The 12,222-nt window shown below is 45.2% G+C and overlaps 1 protein-coding gene across 1 annotated transcript in view; it reads right to left on the bottom strand.

Moving 5' to 3' along the window:
- The window catches only part of SETD5 (SET domain containing 5), a 65,250-nt gene that overhangs the window by 38,782 nt on the left and 14,246 nt on the right, over window positions 1-12,222 (bottom strand). The window contains exon 2 of the mRNA XM_068202015.1: window positions 488-662. Within this exon, the coding sequence (XP_068058116.1) occupies window positions 488-558 (71 nt within the window). The 5' untranslated portion in view covers window positions 559-662. The remainder of the gene's footprint in view (window positions 1-487; window positions 663-12,222) is intronic.

Below are 12,222 nucleotides of genomic sequence, written 5' to 3'. Positions count from 1 at the left end.
TGCCTACCAAGGCTGATGCTGTCTCACATCTCTGTCAAACTCCAAAGGTCTCCACAAATCAGTCACACAAGACTGGTACCAAGTCTGAGCTAATAGGCTCTACTGAGAGGAAGGCTCAGCATGCTGATCCCTCACAATGCAGCTGTTGGAAAAGGAGCTGGTTTGTACCATGCCAACGTCAAGCGTGGGTACAGCAAAAGCACGACTGCCCGCACTCGAGTATAGATTTACTAGCCAAGCTGATAAAAAACCCATGGTTGAGTGCCTCATACTGCTGGACTTCTCCTTTTCCCCATATCCTCTGTCAAACTTACCAATTTCCGTAACTCTGCATTTGTTAATGCCCATCTCTCATGCAGCCAGTGGACCAGCAGCCCCTTTCTCCCGAGTGGAGAAAGCACTGGCACCAACCCTACAGCCCGACTCCAGGTCAGCCCTCTGGCACCCTCCCATTCTCCTTTCTCCTCATCCGTGGGGTAACACTCACTCCGATCCTGCAGCCATGTCGGAGTAGGACGTATCTGGTGTGGTGACTCCCAGAGGGATTGCAATGCTCATGACGCCCGTCGGGGATCACGGAGTCCAGAGGGCAGCGACTGGCCGCTCCGAGGGCGGAGAGGAGCCGCAGAGCCTCGGCCAACACGTCACGGACATGGGGAAACCTACCAGGGTAGAAACAAAGCATTGCATCTCTGTTATGGGATGAGGTCTCCCTGTATGCCTCTAAAGAAGGCTTTCACAACAAAGAAAAGCAGAAATAGATCAGTGACATGCCACATCATTTTTACTTCATTTTCATATGTAGGGCCAGGGAAGAGGTAGATGGCAGAAGTTTGGTGGAGAGGTTAGGGGTTTTTTACAGTGTTGGACTGACATGCAATGAGCTGCTTTGCCTTAAAGCTGATAATGACAGTTCCCTCCTCCCCCAAGTAAACTCGGGACTAATTATCAGATAAGTAATCTATTAGCTCCTTCTGCATATAAGCAGCAGCTGTCATCTATCACCCACAGTCCTCCACCAGCATTTCCTAACTCTTTCCCCAAACCAGCTGCAGGCAAAATCCCATCTCTGTGGACAACTAGACAATGCCAGGGTGGACCGAGCTGAGACCTCTCCCCGGAGATCCGTTTGTACGTGCATTTGCTAGGCCTACAGCACAGGTGGGTGTGAGCGGCAGAGCAGCTGTTCCCACACCACCGATGGCTCCCCAGGGCTACGAGGCGCATCCTGGACTGTGCGCCGGTGGCTCAGTGAGCCCTGACACAGCGGGCCTCGACTGTCCCGGACACCTCCCCACGGCAGAGCCAGGGCAGACGTCTGGGCGCGGGGAATGCGGCGGGACCAGGGGCTGTGCGCGGGGAGCCGGGGGGAGTCACGGCGGCGCCGGGGCGCAGCCGCCGGCCGTGCCGGGGAAGCCCGGGCTCCACCTTCCCTGCTGACCACAGCGCTCTGCTACGGCCGCGAGAGAAATCGCCGATAAACGCGGACTTCCCAGGGTCGGATGGCGGCCGGAGGTGAAATGGGATCAGCTCCTCGTTATGTAAATAACCTCAGTAACACAGATGAGCATAAAGGAGCTATTATTCTACACAGCTCGAGAGAACCCCCCCACAACACAGAGAGAAGCTGCATTTCTGCACGCAGCAAAGGTAGCTCCAAAACCAAAGAAAAATGGTGACAACCACCCTCTCTGCACGTTAAACTTTAAGGGCAGCCTTGAATACTTTCCACCGCCTTTCCCTGGCTCCGGCAGCGCAGACAAGCCCGCTTGCTGTCACATGCTCCCCGGCATCTCGGGGCTCTGCCAGCAAACCCTCCTGGGCTAGAGAGAGGCCGTGAGCCAAGTTCTCCTGTGGGTAGTGAATTTCTCACAGGGAACTGCCTTTGGACACCACAGTCCAGCCATTGTTTAATACACAAAACCCCCAGAAAGACAAAAACACACACTCACTATAAGGGCAAATGAAGAGTGAGAGTCAGAAAGTTTAAATGCTACATGCTATGTTGCCTTTTCCTGTCTTAAAAGGCAGGCCACTTCTCTTGGCATAAGGAAATACTTTCCTTCTTCAGCATACATCCCTATGGAAAATCTTTCATAGAGTATGACAGGCATACAGTGAATTACAGAAGTAGCACATAAAGATTTCTAAGTGGTCTATGGCAATTCCCTGTTATGCCCCAAAGCAATGGTCTCATGGGGAGGTGGGAGATGAAAAAGGAAACAGGCAGGACTAAGCTCACAAGCAGTTCCAACCCAAGACAGCCCAGTGTCCTTGAGTGTGTTTTCTGAAAAAAAAAAAAAAAAAAAAAGGACCTTCCAGAAGTGTCTTATTTACCCTTTCTTGTGCTTGTGACAAGAGTTGTGATTTCTACATTGCCACAAGATGAGACAAAGTGCTCCTAAAGTACAGCTAAAAGCTAAAGACATCAATCCCTGCTTCAACCGAGTCACGTAAAACTCTAGCACAAGGTTAAAAAAAATAACGTAAATTTCTCAGTATCTGAAGCATCCTTCCCTTTAAGGAATATGGAAAACTCTTCCTCTCCCCACACCCACTTATCTTTCTAAATACTTGTTTAGATGTTTTTCCCTCTATCGATCTCATGCCTTTGCCAATGACTGTACCCAGCTGGCAGCAGCCTGACAGTTCACCAGGATGAATTCCAGCCTCCTGCCTGCCTGTGACTCAGCAGAACTGGAGGATTTCAGGTGCAGCTTCTGGACTAGACTTACAGGATACCTGGTCAATCCAGGAGTAACTGGGACAAATGTTCACCCACTTCTCATAGGAAACCCTCTTTCTATCAGTACTGTACAAATGCTGCTGCACTGATATGGTCTGATAACTCCCATTTTTGGGAAGGAGATTACTGGAGAAACACGAAATAGCAAACCAAAAGGTTAAACAAGGCAAATTCCAGTTCACTTTTGTGTTGACCCAGCTATACTTGCCCAACTATCACCCATGTTCAGATTTTACTGCTTGGTGCTGCTATTTCATGTGTACTTTCAACTCTGACATTTTGACAATTCAAAACGAATTGCTGAGACCAAGTGCTGTCCAAGACCACATCACCTTCAGGCTACATTACAGTCTGGACTCCACGAAACTTGGCCCATTAACATGCAAAACGTCAGCCTGACAGAAAATGCTGGGGTTAAGATCTAGATGTTCACCTACCAAACTGGACAATTCCCTGTATATTCAATCCTCAAAGTCCTTCCTACCTCTACCCCCAAAAATACAGCTGAAGGGGAAGAAAAACAGAAGTCACACCCAGTTCTCTGTGCTGCCACTGAAAGAAGTTTTACTAAATTCTAAGTCTTAATTCAGATCTAATGAGCTTCAGACCACAGCACAAATCTGTCTCCCTTACAACACAATTCTTCTTGAAATCAAATGGAAGTGGGAATTTTGACGGCCTATCAGGTAGATAATATTTAGCTGGTTTTGAAAATGCAGCATTTAAAGATATTTCCCCCCCCACATTTGGCACCTACACACCAGCCTCCTTAACCAGTCATACCGGTATAAAGATACTTGGTCTTCCCCAACATCATGAGAACAGCCCAGATGAGCATCCACCCACACAGCCACCCCAGCTGGGATCCCCAGCTCTCACTCAGCACAGGTCACATGCCAAGGGACTGACCCAGTGTGACTGGCTGCCTTGGCTACACTGTGAATACAGGCTATTCAGTTATTCCAGGTAACCTCCTGTACTGACAGAAAGGACTGTAATAAGTCTAAGCTGGCCAAGTGAAGGTTAAGCAACACCTGCTGCTGTAACAGTGAATTTAATTTTCGGAACACTGTTTAGGATGCAACGGCTGCAGCGCTGCACTGGCTCACTTCCACAGCTAGTGCCATCCATGTACAAATAAAGCAGATGCAGAAAATTTACTGCTGGAAACTCTCTTTATTACTTGTGGTGTTAGAAGTCTGTACTAACAGGGAGAATCAAGCATGGTGAGTCAAAGAGCTCACCAGAGCTTCCTCTATCAAGACTGTGGTTGTTCCAGTTTTCACTCGTGTCCCAGTCACACAGACACCTCTGGGCACTCATGGTGTGCAACACCTGGTGACAGACTCTACAAAGTATTTGTGAGAGTCATGAAAAATTCACCTGCAGACAAAAAACCCCAGGCACAGCCTCACAGCCTGCATGTGCTACCTAAATTCAGACCCCATCATCCTTTGGTGCTGCGCAGGTGATGCTGTACAATCTCAGGGGGGACAGAATGTGTCCCTCGCACCCTCCCATGGTCACAGATTCAAGGGCAAAGCAGTTACCAAGCAGGGGGAGGCCAGAGATTCATCCTGTTCCTCTGCAGGGTCAGTGCACATCTGTGAGTCCACAGAGAGCCTGAAATACTTTACTATTGTGCATCCAGTGTCTCATGCATGGCGAAGAAAGATAAAAAAGTAACACTGGTACAAACATATTGTGGACAAACTGACAAAAGCCTTTTCTGATTATGCAGAACTTCAACATGTGAGCCAGGGCAGGGAGAACAGGGAAATCACCTCTATGTGCACTGATGGAGACCACTTCTTGTTCGCAGATAGTAAAGGACAGACAAGTGCTTCCTTTACCTCTCCCCACACTTCCCAACAACTCCAGTTATTGAAGTCCCAAACTGGAAACAGATTCTAGACTTTTGACAACCCAGAATTACTGTCTGAACAATAACCACCATCATCCTCTCTATGCTCAGCAATGGGCCTCTAAGTCACCTACAAAGGATGAGCTCCATGCATAATGAGCTGCACATTTTTAAGCTCCCACGCCATTACCAGTCATATCAAATTCAAAGCACTTTTTTCTCCTGCACCTCATACTGCCACAGGCCAGTCCAGAGCTGGTGGAAAACTGGTAATAGCAGCTCTGCCCTGCAGCCTTCTTTGGCATCCTCTTAGCCAGACTCATTTGGGACAGAAACAGCAAGGTCTGATGAGTTCATACTTACACTGTTATCTGCATCAGTGGCAAATCACTCAGCATGCAGAGCAGTGTAACAAGTGTTAGCATCTTAGATCTTCTTCATTCATCTTTTCCCCTGGAAATTTCAGAATAATCAAAATCTATGGGACATCTAATGTAAACAGGAACAGCTTCCATTACCATGCTGAAAAAGTACTCTCATCAGCCAGTGCCACTCAAATATGTGCACAGTCCACCTGAGTGCAATCAAGCACTCCCAATACACGCACAAACCTCATGTCAAGGTCAGATCCTCACAGAAAGGAAAGCACCTTTAGAGCTAACAGAATCAGATCAAGGTTTTCTGTATTTAACAGTTAGGTCAAAAAAATGCATCAAATTCCCTGAATTTCAGACATGTTGTTCTATACGGATATCTACACAGACACAGGGGCAGAGCAGATAAATCCTTAAATCATTTAGCTCCAACTGACTGTGAAACAGATTGCTAAAAGTACTTGAATTGTACCTCAATCTACCAATACAAATGCTTAGCTCTGCTCTGAAAACAAGCTGGGTTCACTAAGCAGCAAGGAAACAACTGTGCCAGTTTTAAAGAATGAAATATTGATATATGTATTCACTGTTATCATTAGATCCATATATCATCTGCTAGTGGGCTGACAAAGCAAGACAGCAATTCTATCCCACGGGGTCTGGGAGAACTCAGTCCTGGTCTACAACAGAAAGTATCAAAGTAACAGGCAACACTGGTATTCATTACTAGCTATGCATACCATGATAACAAAATTATTGACAAGTATAGTGCAATGGTTAAAGATATATTTGCCTTAGGCCCTTCTCAAAACTGTCCCCTGGTTTATATGTATGCAACCATATGCAAAAAGAAATGCTTCTATGTACATATTTGGTTCAGAGTTCATTTTGCTTTCTGGGATCTAGAGAACCTTGAAATATACTGACAAGCTCTTAGAACAAGAATAGCAGCATTTTAAAATTGTAAAATGTCAAAAAGCAACAACCCAGTGAGAGCTGTTCCTGCTCATCACACTCACAAGAGCTGGAGTCAAAGATCAGGGAATAGCAAGACTACTGCTTTTAGAATATGGGTGATTTAAAACGCTTTTGGTATCCATGGGCCTATGCATCAGTCAAGTTGTTCCTTACAAGATATGAAATCATATTAACAATTCCCATTACTCTTGAAGTGCTCTAGGAAAGCACTACACACTACCTCAATACATGTTTATGAATACACCTACTTAGCTAATGTCAGCATGATAAAGTTGTTCAGTGAAGGCCACGTAAGCCATTATTAAAATTGAGGTACAAGCAAGTCAAACTGATTTTGATAAAATTTGGAAACAGATGGAAAGTAACTAAATTTAATAAAAAAAATTAAACTAGGTTTAAGCCATTTTAAGGCAATTTTCACAATATCCATCCACACGATTCCATCATTTTATCTCATGAAGAAAACATCAATTTTAGTTACACTCCTCGGTGAAGTACACCTTAAGGGACTACAAATGATGAGAGAACAACTGATAGAAATTAAACCAAGCAGAGAAATTACAAAATGCATAGTCAAGTACTCTTAGCAACTGACCCAAGACTGCAGAAATTACTTTGAAAAGCAAAAAGAATAACCTCAAAACTTTGCTGCTGCTTCAGCAGTCAAGACATTATGCAAACCCAAACAGAATCCTGTTTTTCTTTCGAAATCATTAAAGATTTCAGATACTATGATAAAAAATAGACGAGAAATTTAGTAAGAGATTAAAAAAGGGCAGGTAAGACTTTGTCTCCAGAAATACCTTCTCCTGGATAATTCAATCACATCCTTGACAGTTCAATATGCTCCAGAGGTAAAGATGTCAGACAAGGGTTTGTTTGGACTTTCTTAAAACATCCAATTTGCATCACAGAACCTTACTGGAAAGTTTAATTTCTATTGATTGTAAATTGGTTGAAGAGTCATCCATAAAGATAATTCCATAAAAATACCATATTAGAAAGCAGAAGCAAATTACAGAGTAGCAGTGATCCATGGCAGACCAAATTATTCAGAGGTATGTTTATGTAGAGGTGGCAGGTACACACCAGGGAACTTTGCCTGTACCCCACGCTGACGAGAAGGGAGCTGGCAGCATTTGCATGGTCTGCACACACAGTGTGCTGAGCAGGTGACACAGACGATGTTTTAAAGGAATGTCAGCAATGCAATGCAAAAAGGACTATCCCAACCAAGAACGTCATAATAAAGTCCACATAACTTTAAGGGTCATGAACAGAGGAAGTCTTCAAGAATACATCACAACACTATGAAAATTTGAAATAATCAAAATAAAATTAAATGAATAACAGAAATGGTGGAGAAATTCAGAAAAATCCCACAGACACAAAAAGAACCCCTTTCTATGCTAAAAACATTGCTTTACAGTGGCTCTATCTCACAACATTCCAAGTTGCTGGTGAAGGTGACAAATTCTTCTAATAATGAAGCATTTAAAATTACATTTTTTAATTTTGTATATTTTATTATATTTATTGCATTTTATTTTTGCAACTACCATTCTCTACTATTTTCTGGAAAATATATTATAATGCAAGAGAAAAAAAGGATTACACATAAGGCACCACAGTTTAAGACACAAAAATTAATAAAGCACATGGAATAGGAAAGAGGAAAAATATCCCTTTTCTCTTCCAGTTCTACTAACTTTTGATTTTGTAACAGTCATCAGGCAAAACTATTCTGCAGTGCAGGGAACACATCCTAATTGCTATGCTGGTCCTATACTGTGAGGTTGCTGCTCTCTTTTCCCATGAGATGAAGGAGAACAGTCAAATGCCTGTATGTCACAAAAATGCAAACAAAAAGGTTCAGAACAGATACTCTGAGATTAAGAGTTTGACAGCCAACCTCCAGTGAATCCAGCTGTGGCAGCTGATGTTACTGCTGCGACCGTCTCCTCTAAGTCTTTGCCAAAACAGGTGGCAGGAAGGAAACACTGCCATGTCTCATCAATTGCAGTTGATGCCAAGAAGATTGGACTAAAAGCAGAAACAGGTAAAATACATATTCCCATTTAGACACTGTTCTAGGGGCAGTACATTTCTGCAATGAGGCTGATAACTAGGAACAGCAATATTGGAAACACTACTGCTCAGTCCACCACACCTTGCCCATATGTTTTCAGGTTTTAAGAGACCTGCCTGCACCAGAAAACGGCTGTAAGTAAGTAATCTCAAGTAAAACTTGAGATTAATTTAAATAATGTAAATAACATTGGTTCAATCTTAGCAGACCCAAGTGCTTCCTTGTTCTAAATTTTGTTGCTTGTGGATGCAATAGTATTCACGTGAATGGCTTCATCCATGCAACTATTAAAACTTTCCTAAGTAGAGAAACCTTAAATTTAAAAGCTTGTCAGACAACTCCCCCACAACAAGAAAAAAACCTTCAGACTTTGAAATTGCATTTTGAAGGTATTTCAGAGAGAAAAGCCTGTACCACATGCAAGGTCAGAGGGAAAACTCAGCAATAAAGGGCAATAACTAGGATCAAATCCAAAGCCAGAGAATTACAGTTCCCATGAGAATTCAGACAGTCCAGAGTCACGGGAAGTCGCTGAATATAGAAGGGGAATCAGCAGGATTTACTGGCACAGAGCAGTATCCCAAACCTACAACCAGTGGAAGGCTAACCACTAACAAGTTGCCAGGAGTAGGAGTGCAACCTCCAGTCCCAGTATCGGAAAAAAGATTTCTGCATAATCCCACTAAATACTCTCTGCCTGCGCCTCGAGGTCTCGCTGTACGTCCTTTATACATCTATTTAAGGCCTCCACGTGACGAGGCTGCCTGCCCGGCCACTCCCCGCCGGGCCGAACAAGCCAGCTTCAGAGGAGACTCCAGCAGCGCTTCCAAGGCAGACGTTGCATCAGCCAGGTGTGCAGGAAGCGGCGGAGAAAAAGCAGCTGTTGACGAGGGGGCTCTCGGACGGAGGCCGCTTCAGGAATCTCATGGAAAGGACGACAGGAAGGAGAGAGACGCTCCGCACACAGAACAAGCTTCATCGGCTTCAGAAAGCCTTTGTGCTGGGGCTCCGGACCTGGCCTTTCTCCCAGAGATGATGCAACACTAAGGAACAAGGTCTGTGCCAGAGAAAACTATTCACAGGCTATGCAGATGGCAAGGCAGCCAAAGGCTCTCGGATCAAAACATGCCAGAGTCCCCCAGGCCCGGCAAGCCCCCCCAGGCCTTCCCGCGGGCCCCCGGGCTTCTCCATTTTCACGCTGCAGCCTCGCTCCTAGCACGGCCCCGGCTGAAGGCAGAATGAAGGACTTTGCAATGGAGAGAAAGAAGTAAAGAAAAAAAAAAAAAAAGGATGTTTTAAAGTCCTGCAAAAATCACAGCTCGTTCTCTGATCTGTTGGGAGGGAAGAGATGGGGAAGAGACCGAGCTCAAAGCCTCCAATCTCCCACACAGGGATCCTCCCATGGCCGCGGCTTGCCAGCGCACGCCTGAGCTCCCCAAACACGTAGGGCAGCTCTGCGCTCGCCGGCAGCCTCGGCCTGCTCTCACACATCAGGAAACCACGCAGGGACTGCCCGGGCAGCCATGGCAACATCACACGGTGTGGCAATTATGGAGCCGCAGCTCCCACGCCAAGGTTCAGCCCTGCTTTCCATTACAGAACTCATTTTGACCCTTCTCCCCTGCCCAAACCATCTCCGAGTGCCATTCCAGCTCCAACCTGGCCTCTGTGGTTTGTGACTGGCAAGATTTGCAGCCTTGCACCTGGGCTCGAGATCATGCAAACACATTTTTCTCCGCGTTGTAAGGAAGTTACTCCAGGCTTGTGTAACGCTCCTGAGCCGCGTTCCACAAGCATCGGTCTGTCCCATGGGCCTCGAGTGAGAAACCAGGTGACAAAAACACCTGCAACCCGTGCTGCACACGACAAGAGTCGGATCCATTACTGAGCTACATAATCACTGCTATGCATTAAAATCCAGTGATTTGTACAGGATTTGGGCAACATTCCCGTGTTGTGACAGGTTTCAAGGCTCAGCCCACTGCACTGTCCCGCCACATCCCCTTCTCAGGGACATCTTTCTAGGAGACATCAACTGTAGCACTTGCCCAGGACCTGGTGCCCAGTTGCACTCTTGGTCATGTAAGATGGTTCTGGGACCCCTAGCAAATCCACACATTTCTGGCAGATGTGCTTTTCCCAGCACAAAACCTGTTAGAGAGTAGACTGAGAGCACTCATGAGGCCCAAAGGCAGCATCAGCCAAAACCCCTTAGTCCCCTTCTGGGGCTTCCAACCACTCAGTGATGCTGAACAATGTCCAGGAGGTGTTCTTTATCGTGTTTCACTTTTCTGGATGAGTTGCATCTCACATTATACAGTATTTTGGCACTGGTAAGATATGCACTGATCCCAAAATGCAGGTCCTACTGACTCGGCATGCCCCAGCTCTGCGTGTTGGATCCTCCATGTAGAGTGGATGTTCACCCAGTAATCAGATTTACAGACTAAGACAGCAGCCAACAATATATTGGCCCAACTAGATTTAAGGAATATAAATTTCTAAAAGTTATTTTGGTAAGTGTTGTTTTTTTTTTTTTTTTTTTTTTTTTTGTAAAACAATATAATCACAGACTTGCTCTCACAATCACAGAGAAAAAGGTGTAATGCTTATTCAGGAAATTCCCAAATACCTACTTCCTAACTGCTGGCAAGAAATGCAAAGCTTGGCGAGACAGTGCTGACAGCCATGATCACTTCTTTGAATAGCCTATTTTTTTATTAACAAGATAAAAAGTAGATGATCCAGTTGAACACATTTTCAAAGTAAATGCAGATGACCAGAAATTAGCAGTAAAACACCTGCAACCAGTGACTGAAAAAAGACAAAAATCACTTAAACCTGATTTATTTCTGATGACTTGCACATAAATTAGTAATTTCTTCCTTTGAGAAAAGCACAGCACACCATCAACCAACCACCTTAACTGCTTGTGGGTGGTAACACAGGAGCATTGACATCAAACAGTTGGCCAGGAGTGCTCCCATAGAGCTCACACCAAAGCGATGCTGAGTGAGTGGTTCTGTAACACATCTTTGTAATGCTATCTGCTACCTCCATCTTTTTTGAATGTTGAATTACGAGCAGAGTAATACATTCAGGGTATTTTTCATGATTATCATAAATGCAACTAAGCACAACCACACAATGAAACAAAGAGGTTGAAATGCAAGAAGTTGCTCAGGCTGAACAGACTGACAGCCTTCCTCCAGCAGGTCCTCTCCATCAGCCTCCTGATGCTGTGGAGAGGGGGACAATGACACATCCGAGAGGGAAGGCAAGGAAGAGGGAGATCTCCTTACTCCTAAACTAAGCCCTCATAACCTCTTCTGTGTGCAGCTGTGACTCTTTCCTGCGAGCTGCTCCTGCAGGTTAAGGCAGACAGGGCTGTCTGGACAAGGTGAGTAGCAGGGGTTGCTGCACTTGATCTCGAAGCTGGAGGTCTTTGCTTTGTGCTGTGTAGTGCCCCAACACGTTCCTGCAGTTTGCTATCCCTCTAGCCCTAAGCAAGGAAACTTCCAGCTGCCAGACAACTTCTTTCCCACCTCAGAAACAGCACAATTTATATGACAAATTGATAGAAAATGTTCAGAAAACGTTCAGCTGCCTTTTCTTCCACGGGACATAGAAGCATTTTCTTACTGCACAGCTGCAGAGGTGACAGCAATGGGGCTCCTCCCTGACTGGACCTGGAGGAGGAAGAGAGGAGAGGCAGGAATGCAGCCACACAGGAGAAAAGAGCAGCCCAGGTAGCTCAACGTCCTCCTCTGCACAGGCGAGGACAAGCATGCACTCAGGCAGAACCAACTGGGAGAGCTCCACCTGCACAAAGCAGCAGATTTTGAGAGCTACCAGAAGGGAATTTAAGAGCTCTGCATGTCTGCAAAGGCATCTGGAACAAGGTAATCTATGGAAATACAGAAACTTGGCAGCCGTCAAGGGAGTGGTGGAATGCACAACTGCAAATAAAAAGTAGAAGCATGATCTGGAGCCATTACCAAACTGAGTCACTCAATTCCCCAGGTGAATTTACAAAGTGATGGACAAGTAGAATTGCTAAAGTACTCTCATTTGGACAGCATGAAAACCAGCAAACAAGTGCTATTAGAACACCATTTCTTACAATTATTTGTTTCAACACAAACTTTCTGAACAAGTCCAGTTAACTTGA

This window comes from Anomalospiza imberbis, chromosome 11, assembly GCF_031753505.1.
Source record: "Anomalospiza imberbis isolate Cuckoo-Finch-1a 21T00152 chromosome 11, ASM3175350v1, whole genome shotgun sequence".
Classification (NCBI taxonomy): domain Eukaryota; kingdom Metazoa; phylum Chordata; class Aves; order Passeriformes; family Viduidae; genus Anomalospiza; species Anomalospiza imberbis.
Note: the sequence above shows the minus strand (reverse complement) of the source record. Positions and strands in the feature narration are given on the sequence as shown.